We start from the raw sequence: 15,637 nt of genomic DNA, 5'->3' as shown, positions 1-15,637 counted from the left end.
ATCGAAGGTCAGCGGCACACGTGCTGACAAAAACACTCCGGGTTCGCCATAAAGCACCATACAGCCTCGAGAAAATTAGAGAAAAGGATCGTAGTGCATGTATCAGGCGTCGAGCAGTGGTAATGCACCCATACAAAAATGTCCTATTGCCGGCTATAGGTACTTGGCGAAAAAGCTATAAACATTTCTATTCCCATGTATAGCTATTTTTGAATAGCTGGAAATAAGCACCTCTTTGGATGAGTACAGACATTCATAAGAGGCCATAGAGGGACATAGCTTTTTTTCACAGATGCCCATAGAACGTTTTCGTATTGGCAGGCGCACCGGGAAGGAGAGAAGCATGCTTCGATCAAACTCGGTAGTTGATTTGTTTCGGAATATTCTTGCCTTGTAAAGGAGGTGCATCAGCGCAAGCGTATCATGCCCTAGGCAGTCGTCGTGAATACAAATGCCCGTCGAGCTCAAGCGCGCTCAATTTAGGGAGGTGAGAAAGAATAGCAGTGACGAGTATGATACTTCCTAATGCAAATTGGAGCGCAGCTCTGTAGGTGTTTTGCTTTTGCGATATATTGAGATAAAGAATTTGAGAGATACGTGTATGTATTTAGAGTAACAAAGCACTCTAGTTTTTCTACATACACTCGTTCTTCAAGCAACACTCCTCTTCCTGTCTTTGATCGTCACGAAGGTGGCTTTGTGGCCGTACAAATAGATGGTGGTATCTTCATCCTACTGCACCAACATGCGGATAATAAGCAGAAGGTTTATACTAAGAAGACAATGCGCTGAGTGGCGTGGCCGACGCGGACAATCTATAGCGAGCAGGACGTTTGATAGCACAACGCGAACGGAGTGGAGCGTCGCGCGACTGGAAAGAGGCTACCGCCTCTCGGTTTTCCCGTCCGTCCGCGCCGTCGTCCGCTGTCACCATCCGTCATGGGCATGCGAAGCGCTGCTGCCTGCGGACGACATAGCACCTGTGACGTCGGGTGGCGTGCTGCTCTTTCCACGGCCGGAATCGGTGATCTCTTCGGTCGTGTGAATCAGCCTGAAGAAACCTACGTGGCAGGTTGGCCAGCTAGCTCATGTATCCTTATGGCGTCGTCACAGCTTGGCAACCTGACTGTGAGCAAACTGCGCAGCTTAGCAGTTAAATTAATAATTGGCCCTAAGAGGATTCTGGTGTGGGCTATTTGGTTCATAATTTCTACGACACAGATTGACACAGAGAAGCGCAACGCGGACGAGAAGAAGGAACACGAAGCAGAGGACGGGTACTGACTACCAACTCAATAGTGCGTCATAAATACCAGCACAATTTCTCCCATTCACCTGGACCACATGATACACTGTCAAGCAGTGGACTTGCGAAGATACGGCTCACACGCTGGAGATCATTACACAGCGAAAACCCACTCTTGACACGTGCAAGCACTAACATGCAATAGCATTGCTAAACTAATGATAAACGGACCACAAATAAAAAGGCGTGCATGAACCAGCTACACACCTTAGAGAACGACAGCTCTGGAAATCGCGGAGTACGGCAAACGAAATCTTGGAGCTATGTGAAGGAGTTAAAAAAGCGAGAAGGCGCTAATGAATGATAATCGCGCTTGTGCCTCTGCCATTAACAACGGCGGTGCCACGGGCTGTAACGAGTAGAAGAAACGCAACGATGACAGAGATGAAATGGCGATGAAATGGGGTGTACAATCAGAGTATGAATAAAAAGGAACGAAAACTTGCCGGAAAATAGGCACAGTACGTAGGCTAAAAGCGAAAATGAAAAAAGGAAGGAACTGACGGCAACAAATAACTCTGCAAAAAGTTAAAATCCTATAAAGAAGGAAGAGAATAAAGAAAATCAAGAAAGAGGAGATAAACGAACCACCTCCGGTTAGACATTCAAGACGTTAAAAACACCATTATAAGTCTTTAAACGAGAAATAAGAAACGACCCGCTAAAGGCCAACAAACAACTACGCAAAACGACTAAGAGGAAATGAACACAATGAGGCGTGGTGCGAGGAAAAACCGTTTACCAGGATGCCTAGATGTGGTTAAAACTCAATAATCGCGCCCGTCCTAATAAGAGCATTTATTTCTCCAGTAGACAGACAGAAGGGCTGCTGCTGCACGCGTCCCCAGCCTTTTCAACCAAAAAATCTTCAATAACTTCACTCTCTATTTTACTCCTTGCGTCGCCAGAAACTTAGTGGCCGATAACATAGGCCGACATTCGTGACGGGGTTAATGGCACTTAACTGCCATGTGGCTCCCAGACTTGTTTTTTACGTTGCGGAAGTGGTCACTTGCCCTCTCATTGAAGCGGCGTCCGGCCTGGCCGATGTATACTTTACCGCAAGTGAGGGGATTCTGGTAAACCACTCTGAAGCGACATTAAGTGTACAGATTCTAATGCTTTGCGGTGCACGTCACCTGTTTCCTCCGGTTCACCATCGGACATATCTTACCCAACTTACATGGGGCAGAAAACACAACGTTCACTTCATACCTGGCTGCAACCTTTTTGATATTGTGCTAGAGTTTGTGGATGTATGGAATGACCGCCAAACGTTTCTTTCTCTTGGGCTCTTTCACTGCTTCGCCTAGTTTCACTTTCTGGAGTAAGGCTTCGCACAGGCCTGATAAGACGTAAGGTTTGTGGCCAACCAAAAGAAGTCTTTGAACCTGGTTGTCGAACCTAGCATGAGCCATGTGTTCAGAACTCTTTATTCACGAAGCATTAAGTGCACCAGTTACGACTGCCCGCTTGACAAGTTTAGAATGCCCACTGTCGAAAGCGAGCAAATATTTCTTCGTCCTTACGTTATAGGACCAACACACTCGCTCGACATTAAAAACGAGCATCAGTTCTAGAAATTGGATCCTGTTCTTGGAGAAGTTCCTTTCACCAGAAGAGGCCTTGAACACCCCGACGATGTCCTTTATGGCTTCAGGCATGTGCATGGCGGCTGCACAGTCTAACACAATGAGGAAAACATCCATATGACGATAGATCTTAATGATGTGCTTTTCATGCAAATGTTCTTGAACTGTCCTATACAGGGCGGTCAAGTAAATATCTGACAGCTCTGGGGCAACGAACAAACCATTGTAGATTCCCGATTTTTGTATCATGAACTGGTCATTGTACGACACTTTTGTGGACAGCAGGTAAAACTCAAGTAGGCGGATGAACCTGTTTTGGCTTATTCCGGTTGCATTCAGAAAGCTGACAGTGCCGATCTCGTATATTCTTTAGAGCACAGATGTGAATAGTCCTTTATGGGGAATAGAGTAAAAAAGGCCCTCTACGTCAACAGAAGAGGCCGTCGCAGCACGTTGCAATCCCTGGCGTAGATCTTGGACCCCTTCCAATTAACCCTGTCCTTTGCCAGCTGCACCCACCGCATGCCCCGAAACTTCATAATGTCATCCGCCCACCGAACTTTCTGCCGCCCTCTGCAACGCTTGCCTTCTCTTGGTATCAACTCCGTTACCCTTCTGTACCAGCGGTTATCTTTCTTTCGCATTACATGCCCTGCCCATGCCCATTTCTTCCTCTTGATTTCGACTACGATGCCACTAGCCCCCGTTTGTCCTCTCAACCACTCTGCTCGTTTCCGGTCCCGTAACGTTACAGCTATAGTGTTTCATTCCATAGCTCTCTGTGTTGTCCTTAACTTCAGGTTAACACTTTTCGTTAGCCTCCACGTTTTTGCCCCATATGTGGGTACCTGTAGGATACAGGTGTTGTATACTTTTCTTATGAGTGATATTCGTAAACTGCCATTCATTATCTGAGTACCAATTGTGAAATGCAGCCACATAGGTTATGTGACATTCGAACTTTGTCCGTAAACTTCCGAGACTGAGTCCATTAAAAATGCGTTTCACATTGAAATGATTTGTGCAGCACCACTACGATAACGTTTATGGTTTATGGGGGTTTAACGTCCCAAAGCGACCCAGGCTCTGAGAGACGCTGTAGTGAAGGGCTCCGGAAATTTCGGCCACCTGGGGATCTTTAACGTCCACTGACATCGCACCGTGCACGGGCCTCTGGAATTTCGCCTCCATCGAAATTCGACCGCCGCGGCTAGATCGAACCAGCGTCTTTCGTGACAGCAGCCGAGCGCCATAACCATTAGGTCAACGCGGCGGCTCTTTTCGATATAGCCTCCCTTGCAGTCTATACACAGCTTCCAACGCTTCTTGAGGTCTTGGAAACAGTAGGAAAACGCTTCTTTTGGAAGGCCTGTCAGCTCCTTTGTCTAGGCGTATTGAATGGCCTCCACGCTCCCCATCCAGTGACCTTTAAGGGCTCTCTTCACACGAGAAAACGAAAAAATCCTATGGAGAGAGGTCAGGCCAGTATGGCGGATGGGGAAGTACAGTAATGCTGTGCTTGGCGAGAATTTCTTTCATGCTGAGAGCAGTGTGCGGACTTGCGTTATCGTGGAGAACGCTCTATTGTCCAGATGCTCATAAGTCAGGGCGACTGACACTGCTGAGCGCTACAATCTAGACAAGGGGACAACACCACATAGGAACACAATGAGACACTACGGCGGGCGATGGCGTCGCCCGTCGTGGGGTATGACTCGTGGTGTATGGCACTTCTGGCATTGAAAATTAAACTATCACTATCGTCTTAGCTTTGGTTTTCTGTCGCCGCACCTTTATTGACGCCAGAGAGCTTGTGGACCGCCATCGGCGCTTTAGTTCTTTGTTTGAGAATGTTTCTTCTTCCATTTGTCTTCTTCAGCAATGATGCTGTCGACGAGTGCAGCATCCTTCTCTGCCTCAGAGAAGAATTCAGCGCTCACTGATGCCCGCGCGTTCTTCTGGTCCTGTGTGAGGGAGTGCGGCACAAGTCTGGCATTTAGCTTTTGTTTCCCCAAGTTCTCCTGAAAGTTTGGTGGCATGTTTGTCGAGAACACCTGATAGCATGCGGACAGCAATGGTGCTGTCTTGCTGTGCGATTTCCCTGATCCGAGCCACGTTGTTTTTTTTTCGTCAGGTTGAAGGGCGCTCCTGCTTTCTGTCTTCTTCCACCGGCGTTCTTCCGAAACGAACCTCTTGTGCCTCTCGAGAACTCGCACCAGCGATGTCTCGTTGCCTTAAGCGTCACGAAGGAGCTCATACGTCTGTATGGCTGTATTGGCGTGCTTCAAACAGAGTTTTACGTTTACACGCTGTTCGAGGTTGACGCCCATTTTTTCTCATTCACTCACAGTCGCATGCGCAGATGACTAGTGAAACATATTTTTCTACGTGTAATGCCATCTAGCGGCTGCCACAGAAATTAATATAAATAGCTCAGGTTAGTCCGAAAAAATGGCGCTACACATACGCACCAAGATATGTTTTGGGGAATCATTTCTAGAGAAGAAAATAAATCAGCCTCAAAACTTTACGGACAAGGATTTATGACGAAGCAGTGCACGAGTCGTATCAGGTTCTCCTGGCTCATGCCACTTCTGTGGCCGACTCTTGTTTGTAACCTCGCTGCATTGGCACTCTTGTGTAAGAGCTTCCTGACCGTCTGGCCGTTTACGCCGTTAGACTAATAATTGTTTTTTTTTGGGGGGGGGGAAGGAAATGGCGCAGTATCTGTCTCATATATCGTTGGACAGCTGAACAGCACCGTAAGGGAAGGGATAAAGGAGGGAGTGAAAGAAGAAAGGAAGAAGAGGTGCTGTAGTGGAGGGCTCCGGAATAATTTCGACCACATGGGGATCTTTAACGTGCACTGACATCGCACAGCACATGGGCGCCTTAGCATTTTTCCTCCATAAAAACGCAGCCGCCGCGGTCGGGTTCGAACCCGGGAATTCCGGATCAGTAGTCGAGCGCCCTAACCACTGAGCCACCGCGGCGGGTCTAAAAATTACTTTTTCGCAATTACATGCTTTGGTTATCCTTTTGCCTCGTGTTTGTTAAAATCATAATTGTGTGAAATGACTTTCATTTGTCGCAGCTTCAGGTTTCATGTGTTTTCTTAATGCTACAGTCAACTCCTGTAATAGTTGTGGCTAGTTTTAAAACGTAGGGCGTCATTTTTCAAAATAAACTGTCGGAGGAAGGCACATTGTATCCGTTACAAAAATTTTTTTCCCAAAAAGTTGGTATAGTTTTTCTTAATCTGCATGTACTGCATTGCCATGCAGTGACTTGAAATAGCCTTTTCTCCTCGAGTATTAAATACTGTCACTTTATATAGACATCAACTACCAATTGTAATATCGTCGGTCGAATTTCGATGGAGGCAAAATTCTAGACGCCCGTGTACTGTGCGATGTCAGTGCACGTTAAAGAACCCAGGTGGTCGAAATTTCAGGAGTCCTTCACTAAGGCGTCCCTCATAGCCTGAGTCGCTTTGAAACCTTAAATCCTCGTAAACAAAACCTAATATAGAAAGTCTGCACATCCTGCAAAAGCGCTTTTGAGAGCTGTTGAGAACGTAGCACTGAAGCATTACAAACGTGAATTATTCGCTAAATACAGCGTTGTTATAGCCCCAAAATGTGACGACTACCCGCTTCGCAAGTTTTCAAGCAAGAACGAACATGTAATAATAATCCTTTTCACTAAATAGCTAAACTACAAAACAATGTTTAATTTGATAGCACGCGCACAGTTTGAGCCATGGAAGAACAAAAAAATTTGGAAAAACAAGCGGTCTACAAAAGCTCCAAATAAGTTACCCACGATACTGAACAGTTTACACACTAGAAATACCAGTTAGAGAAAATCCCGTTGAAGAGATTCTACGATCTTATCAAATTATATTACATTTGATTTTTCCTGCATGTTTGAAGCTATGAATTATATTACTGGGATATTCATGTTCGAAATGTCGTAATTAAATGCAATGTTTCCTGCTTATCATGTAGTTTCGCAGGGTTTTATGCATTTAAGCGCTTTCATGTTTTTGTTTTTAACTTACTGAGACAAAAATGCAGTTCATGTTATTGTTTGTTCACTTTATCCGAATTGGCAATGAAGAGGGCCTCCTGCGTCATGTTAAATCGTGTAAAATAATGTGTTATTATTATTATGATAAGAAAGTCCTAAAACTGACGGATCCAACCAGATGGTCACAGTTTGTTTATTTCAGCTGAAAGACTGATGCACGATTCAAAACGTTAGCTGGCGACCAGATGGTCACAGTTTGTTTATTTCAGCTGAAAGACTGATGCACGATTCAAAACGTTAGCTGGCGAACATGCGCTATGTTCAATTTAACGACATGCAAGATTTGTTAGACCGGACATTCAAAGTTGACATGGTGACGTTTTATGAATATCAAGAGCGAATGAATCTCACAGCCTGATTCGGTAGTGACTCTAGTAAACTTGTGAGATGCAGTTGTTTAGGTTTTCAGATCGCGTTTGAAACTTCGTTTTGTTGGAGTCAAGGAATTCAATGCAAAAAGCTTACGTTCGGCGGCGCGTGGCGCAAGTGATGTTTGACGAAAGTAACATGTGATTTAAGGTGAAGATAGGAGGTTACTGTTATGTGCAGTCCCGTTTTTATCTTCGCACGAGGTTACGCCCAGGTACAGAGAAGAATTGCGAACTCTACTACAACGCCTGAGATTACTTCAAGTTTTGTGAGTTGCGTCTACAGTGGAATATTGGTTTGGACTGTGCTCGTCTATCGCTTACAGCCACACAAGCAGCTATGAATTTAAGTGCACAACAAATGGGAAGCGTGTACATAAGGACCGGAGTGTAATCTCTGACACCGAGAGCTTGTCTATCTATTGTGTTCCATCTTGCTGCGCAGTTCAGCGTCGACAAAAAACCCATGTTTCAAAGAGTTGCTGTTAGAATACATCGCACAATCATCATACACATTCAAAGCGACAACGGAGCCGTGTTCGAAGTGCACCAGACAGCACCCGAGAGAGACATGATTTTCAACGAGGTGAGTGAAACTCTTCTACGAATTAATAACGCGTAACTGACTGCCATTCTGCTGTTGTCGAGTTCCGGCGCAAATGCGCAAGCCATAAGCTCCGTTTTGTTTTCAGCGAGCCATACGTGGTTCACTCAAAGAAAACTTTGCGGTTGCATGCATGCTCAATTAAGAGGCATTACTAGCGCTTTTTTTGCGCAAGAAACAGGTTTAGCGAAATCTAGTTGGGCTCAGTGGTGCAGGTCGTAAACTTGCAGGAGTTGGTCTTCATAGATATGTCGCATAGATGCCGACGGCTGCGTTCGTCTGCTGAGGGTTACCATCGTCCACAACTAAGACATCTCTATGCAGTTGAGAGACCAATGCAAAATCTCAATATCCTTAAGAATCCCTACCTATGTAAACAAAGTGGACTTTAAAGTGAGGCTCCAGTTGGTCCAATGTCGGGAGCCCTTGTGATCCCCGGTGCGACCAATGTGGTTCTTCAAAGCAGGCCTTCGTCCGCCCCTAGTGAGCTGCCCACAAAAGCCCCAAGGCGGCCGCTGTGGCTCAGTGGTTATGGGGCTCGGCCGCTGACGAGAAAGACGCGAGTTTGATCCCGACCGCTGAGGTCGCATTTTAATGGAGGCTCAATTCTAGTGCCCCGTGTACTGTGCGGTTCCAGTGCGCAGTGTACAGAAAGTCTAAATTTCTGGAGCCCTTCACTACGGCGTTCCTTATAGCCTGAGTCACTTTGGGACGTTAACCCGGCTTTAAACGTCCATAAATAAACGTCCCTATTAGCCTCATGTGGGTCTGATGCGGGTAGCCCACTTGGGGCTGGCCACTTTCGGCCTGCAGTGCCTAATGAAGGCAGCCGACCCACCTACCCCATCAGTCCTATTTTGGTGATTTGTGGGCAGTTGCTGAGGACCAGTGTTAGGTTTTCATCTCAGTTAGCCCCTTCAAATTTTGCACCGACGCGGTTTATAAGGGGGCAAGCTTAATATGGGCATGTTGGGAGCAGCGCTAACAAAGGATGCAGTGAGAACACCAGACAGGCGCTGACTATCACCTGGCGTTTATTTCAGAAATACAGGTATATATACGTACCGCAAGCCCGCAATAAAAACAGATTCAACTTGCTGCGCGGAAAGAGGGCGAAGAAAAAAAGGCACGTGCTCTGTTCATGACAAAAAAACATAAATAGAAATGAAACGTTCTTTTGTCATGAGCAGGCGACTACTAACTAATACTCTGCGCAATCCCTACTTCATGAGTAAATGGTATCCAGACACTTAAAATTCCTCCTGCCCCTTCAGTGGAGCAGTTGGCACACTCTTTCACACAGTTTGGGAATGTTAACAAAACGTAGACTTGGACAGCAATCCCAATCCGACAAATGAGCGCTGGGAGGCAACCCTTCATAGCCACCGTCCCCTCGACCAGAAATTGCTGGTTGTGAGGGGCCGGATTATGATGGCGACCAATGGGTTCTCCTACTGAACCCACCCAATATTTATGCTCTTAATAAATGTTTTTCTTCCTCCTCCTCCTCCTTGTCATGATCTGAGCACGTGCTGTTTTTTTCTTCGCCATCTTTCCGCGCAGCAAGTTGAATCTGTTTTTCGTGATTGCGGGGTTGCGATATGTATATATATCTGTAATTCTGAACTGAACACCAGTTGCTAGTGAGCGTCTGTGTTGTGTTCTCGCTCCATCCTGTGTTAGCGCTGTTCCCAAGATGATCGTAAACCAACAAGTCCAACTCTCCACTCTTCTTAATATCGGACTGCCCACATAGTCCCTACAATGAGCCGATTTGGCTTAGTTAGGGGCAGCCGCTGTCCCAAATGCCCCCTTCGCATTTTCCCTCAAGTCTTATTATTATGCATTAATTTTTAAAATGTCACCGTGACATAAGAAGCCAACCTAAGTGTTCTTTGTAAGCACAGTGAGAAATAAAGGCAATATCGGCTGCCAACACGGCACCGGTGTCGCAGCTGTCAGGTTGCCCACCTTATTGTTGGGCATTGTGCGGACAGCCTATGCTTGTGCTCCGAATTTTAATGACGTTTGACAGTCCCGATTGTCCAGCGCATTCTGGCAAATGGGCGCAGTTATCTCTCTGCATGTGCTCTCATTATTCTTCGCAATTAGCGGGAGTGCGAGAGGCCGAACCGTGTAATTTTGTGTATTGGGAGAAAGGTCCTGAGAATACATCTCATGTTTTCTGTCATCTTGAGCACAATAACTTTTTTTACCGGAATCAACATTGGTTTTGAAGGGGTCATTCGAGTGAAACACAGTTATTATTATTATTATTATTATTATTATTATTATTATTATTATTATTATTATTATTATTATTATTATTATTATTATTATTATTATTATTTGAAAATGCTGCAGCCCCATTCTAGGGACTATAGCAGGAGTGGTTAGATATGAAGTGGTACAATTCCACACATAAAAGGGTACATGACAAGAATTTACAGATATAAATGCTGCAGACAACACCATACAAAGCTACGACTCAATTGCCGACGCAAAATACGAAATTGGTAATCCACGAATATTGCCATGCAAAGAGTTCCAACTTTCGACGGTACGCGGAAAAAAGCTGTATTTCAAAGCGTTAGTACGGGCAAAAAAAGGTTGGATATTAAGATCGTGATGGCTCCTTGTTACAGATGGTTTTGAAAACGAGATATGCAAACTAAGCACTCACTTGCATTTTAATATCAACGATAACCTGCAAACTGATTCTATATTTCTTGATTCTCCCAAAGCCTTCGACCGCGTAGCACACTGCCGCATGATTACAAAGTTGTCATCACTCCGTCTAAACTCGTTAACTTTATTATGGCTTCGTAACTTCCTCACAGATTGCCAACAGTTCATATTTGATACTAATTTGTCCTCTAACCTTTCCCCAGTTACCTCCGGTGTGCCGCAGGGCAGCGTACTTAGCCTTTTATTATTTCTTATATATATAAACGACTTACCTAATAACGTATCTTCCTCAATGCGAATATTCTCGGATGATTGTATTATCTACCGCCCTATTAAATCTGCTATCGACTATCTGGTACTCCAATCAGATCTTCATCTTATTAAAGAGTGGTGGAATAAATGTTTACAGAGCGTTAACGTAGCAAACTGTAAAATCATCTCATTCAGCCGGAAAGATAACAATTCTAACTATACATACCATATTCAAGATGACTTACTCTCCCATGTGTCCCATTACACATACCTTGGTGTTCACCTTCGTCCGACCTTTCATGGTCTTTTCATGTCACATCCATATGCGCTGTGGCCTCAAAGTCATTAGGGTACATACGCCGTAACTTACAAAATTCTCCTGCTAATATTTGGAAACTATCATACCTAACATTCGTTTGACCACAGCTTGAGTTCGCTTCCTCCATTTGATCTCCTAATTACAACATGTCACCACATTAGAAATCGTTCAAAATAGGGCCACCCGGTTCATCTAAAAAAACTATCACTACCATTCAAGTGTCACTCCGATTAAAACCGATCTTTCTTTGCAATCTTTAGGCATACGCCGTGACATCGCTTTACTAACATTATCTCACAAGTACATGCACTTCAATAGAGCATGGCCATTTCACCCAGATGTCCCATATCGCACATCCAAAAGATTGCACAATCATTTCAGTTTTGCACACATCTATGAGGACACATTAGTTTTCAACGCATCAGCACTTCCGCGAGCCATCAGATTATGGAATAACCTCTCAGACAACATCGCCTCACCGTCTAATCCTCATGCCTTCCATCACCAACTCATTGCACATTTCACTGAAGCCATCTTAACATGTTGATGCAATCTCATTTACGTTTTCTGTTACGCATTTCATTTACTTTTTTCTCTCTTTTTGTTTGTATTTCTGTTCTCCAAATTTTGTTCACACTAGTAAACGCGCCATGTGCTTTTTAAATTTATTTTTTGTGCTATGTACCCTGTGTACCTTTTTTGGATTTATTTCGGTGTTCCTATGTCAAATACATCTTTACTTACCATGCCTTCCTATTTCTGTGTTCCTATTTCAACTGTTCTATATCATATTCAGGTGTTTCAAAATTTTGCTAATCATCTATAGGGCCTTGTTTCCCTGTTTTTGCTTGTCCCCTTCTAAATTTGATCTTGATGTTTTGCCGCCCCTTTACACAATGCCCTACCGGCATGTAAGGTATTTCAAATAAATAAATAAACACATCCAGTAGCGAATCCAATCAGACGTTAATGAGACAGGCATTCTCATATAGCAATAGGACATACCGTAAGTAACGAAGAAGGAAGCCGAAAAATCCTTGGGAGCAGTGCAAAAGGGAAAAAAGCTGCTGGTCAGAATCAGGAAACAGCAGATTAGCTCCGAGATGGAGAGGAGATTACGCTAGTAAAACTAGCCACGTTGTATACCGAATGCATTACGACCTCGAGCGTACAAGAAGCTTGGAAGAACGCTAACGTAATCTTGATCCGTAAGAAAAACCTCGACAAGGACTTGATAAAAAGTGAAGGAACACTTGAGCTGCGCCTTAAAAGTATGCCACCATAGCGCAATACCTTCGGTCCCATATATAGAGAAGGTCCTTCTTTAATTTCGATTCATAGATCCCTGGGAGTCCTCATATCCCTCTTCGCGCATTTATGCAGCGGCTAAGCGATGCGCCACTGCCCTGCCGTGCAAGGTTCTTCTAGCAGTGAGCATTGTAAAGCACAGGTTTCTCTTCCCGAGCGACCAATCATTACTTTAAATTCAACCCGGCGGAGTGGGAACTTTGCTCTCTATCCGATGGGCAGGCTGCTACGAAGGCGAGAGATCACGTGGCCTAGGTGGGCCACTGCCTCATAGGTAGCTCTCTGTGGTCCATCTGCCACAGCCATACCGGTGATTTTTCGCTCACTACGCCGACACTGGCGACGCCAGATTTTCTGGAGAACAAGGTTTTTAACGCTGTCGGGTTAAAAATTACTGACTGGGATAAGTAGCCCAGGTTTTCGTGTACGCATTCAGGAGAACCACAGTAACCCTCTGCAATCCCAACCGTGTCGATGCTCGGCGACGCTGGTACATTGGGGCAGCGAGTAGCGTAGTCTACAATTGTAAGCACGCAGTGGTTGTCTTTCGCAGAGGTCGGAGACAGGGGTGCGATGATATGGATGGCCACCCGCTTGCAAGTAGTATCAATAAAGGGCACAGAGCCGAGATGAGCGTGGCCAACGAGGTTTTTGGGACCATTTCGTTGACAGGCGTCACACGGGTTTGCGAAGAGCTTAACACGCGCCTGTGCGCCTGGCCAGAACTCATTTAACAGGCGGTCGCCGTGCGTCTGATGCCCTGCTGCTCGGAGAAAACTATTTCGCGTGCCATTTATAGAACAAAATTCCGCAGCTGTACAAGAACGAGCAACTGCCCCACGTCTTTGCAGGATGGTAGCTTGTACTGACGGAAGAGAACGTCGTTGAGCAACACAAACTTTACCTTAGTGGTTCTTATTGTTAAGCGGTTTCCGAGAGCCTCAACACCCTTGCAACATACAGCCAGCCCGCTATCAATCACGTAGGTCGGAAGGGCACACGCTGAGTGGTGCTATAGGTGAAACTTGGAGTGGTTGAACATGGTTTTGCGCTGATGTCACCGCCACAGCAAGCGCTTGAGCAGCTTCGTTTGTTCCCATGGGTGGCAGCTCCGCTGATGACATCCGCGTCTCTCAAGGTTTGCAGGCAAAGTCGCTAAGACCTCATTCACTCCCGGCATGATCCCGAGGACCAATTCATAATGGTGGTCTTACATACAGAGCTCTGTAACCCGTCAATTGAAGAATGGAGAAGCGATGTCCACGTCAGCCTTGGGAAAGGATTTGGCTGTGTGGTCTAACAGAAAGATGATGCTGTGGTTGCTCGTGAGCTCAGGATCAGGAACTAGGGACCCCTTGACAATAACGTTGTCGCATCCTGAGTGTCGCAGTACTATTACGGGGTGTCCCTCCAGCTCACCTTCGGCTTTTTGCAAAGCAGCGCAGTGAGTTCCACTGGCATTCTAGACGGCCTAGGGTTAACCTTGCTCATTTTTCCGCCCCGGCCTTTCTCTCGTTGCACCGAGCCTATGAGACCGAGCCCACCACTTCTCGACAATACAGTGTGCTGGGCGAGTTGGTTTTTAACTTCTATATCTACAGCGCTAAACACGAGACAGTGGGAACACACGAGTCACATAACATCACTTCTCCTTTGGCGTCTGTTCTCGACGGGCAAGCATCATCGTTTTGCCCGGATTGGTGAGTTTCCAGCGCACAGCCGACTTCAAGCTGAACCCCCTCGCTTTCGTCCAGCCGTCGGCAGCTCGGTGTCATTGCTTATTAAACAAGAAGAAGATAGGCTTGCCTTTCCCGTAGTTCTGGGAAAGCGTCCGACCCTGCCCTTCCGACTTAGGAAAGTCTTTAGCCTCACATTTGTGTCTAGGTCCATGACCTCTTGCGTCTCAAGGTACTGGACGCTTCCTTTGGTTAACTTTTCCAGCGTGGTGAAACCTCGCTTATTCAGGAATATGGCAAGCTTTTCTAGGCACTGCGGCATGAATTTGAAATTGCTCAGAAACCATCTTAATCTCGGAGCGGCTTATGTGTCTGCTCGGGTTTGGCCAGCTCTTGGCAATTATCAAAATAACCCTGCAGTAGAAGAAAAAACTGCCTCCCATTTTTTCATACCGTGGTCGCGCTTTTCTAAACTTACACCGATCGCAAGCGTAGTGGGATGGCCTGTGTCAAGTTGCTATAATTAGTAGCATCATCTGCCGCCAAACGACCCACGACGCTCAAAGCTTCAGCGATCAAGCAAATTATTAAAGAAAGAGCCCGTTTATTTCTAAGATAAGCCTTGGCTAGACGCTACACGCGCGAAGCTTTGGACATCGGCATCCAGCTTGTCACTAACTTCACTGAAGACTTGGATCAGTTTCTACGGACTTTGACAAGGAAGGGACTCTACTGTTCTAGCTTCAGCCATCGTGCTCGATGTTTTCGCTCCAGAACCTGCCTACAACAAAAGCTTCAGCTTAAGTACCGTTCGCTCCACCTCCAAACGGGCACGAGTTTGTTGTTCCGCTTTGCGAGCATCATCGGTTTGGGCAGCACGCTTGTGCCTCTCGTTCGCACGTGCTTCGTCAATTCACTCTTTCAGTTCCATATCCAAGCGCGTTTGATATAATAGTTTACAAGGTGTAGTAACGAGGCTACATGCGCTCGTTTCCTGGAAAAGCATGCTTCTTCTACTTTTTTTATCCTGCTTCTCCTTTCAGCACAGACGACCATGACGGTTCAACAATTGAGCACATGACAACATGGGCGATTCATCACAAAGACAGGACAAATTACTGTCTGTTGATTATAAAATATATCCTAATGTTATCGCTAATAGAGTTAGGACAACCTTAGACTTCTACCAACGAACTGACCTACCAACCATTTGATCACACTATCAATCAAATTATAGAAAATGTGCAGAATATAACCAACGCCTATAGATAGCCTTCAACTATTACAAGGGAGCATTTAAGTCAATCAATAAATCAATCTTTATTTTCATTCTGTCAGTGATACAGAAAGAAGGACTGTGACAAAAAGCTGTTTTTCAGAACAGCTTGACTAGGCCACAGCCCCATGGAAAAATTTCGGAGCGGTAACAGCA

The 15,637-nt window shown here is 45.5% G+C and overlaps 1 protein-coding gene across 2 annotated transcripts in view; it reads left to right on the top strand.

Annotated features, from left to right (window-relative positions):
- The window catches only part of LOC144106403 (uncharacterized), a 563,571-nt gene that overhangs the window by 191,530 nt on the left and 356,404 nt on the right, over positions 1 to 15,637 (top strand). For both annotated transcript variants that reach the window (XM_077639207.1, XM_077639208.1), the window contains one exon: positions 7,804 to 7,944. In XM_077639207.1, coding sequence (XP_077495333.1) covers positions 7,804 to 7,944 — 141 coding nt within the window. The remainder of the gene's footprint in view (positions 1 to 7,803; positions 7,945 to 15,637) is intronic.

This window comes from Amblyomma americanum, chromosome 10 (assembly GCF_052857255.1).
Source record: "Amblyomma americanum isolate KBUSLIRL-KWMA chromosome 10, ASM5285725v1, whole genome shotgun sequence".
In the NCBI taxonomy this organism is placed as follows: Eukaryota; Metazoa; Arthropoda; class Arachnida; order Ixodida; family Ixodidae; genus Amblyomma; species Amblyomma americanum.
Note: the sequence above shows the minus strand (reverse complement) of the source record. Positions and strands in the feature narration are given on the sequence as shown.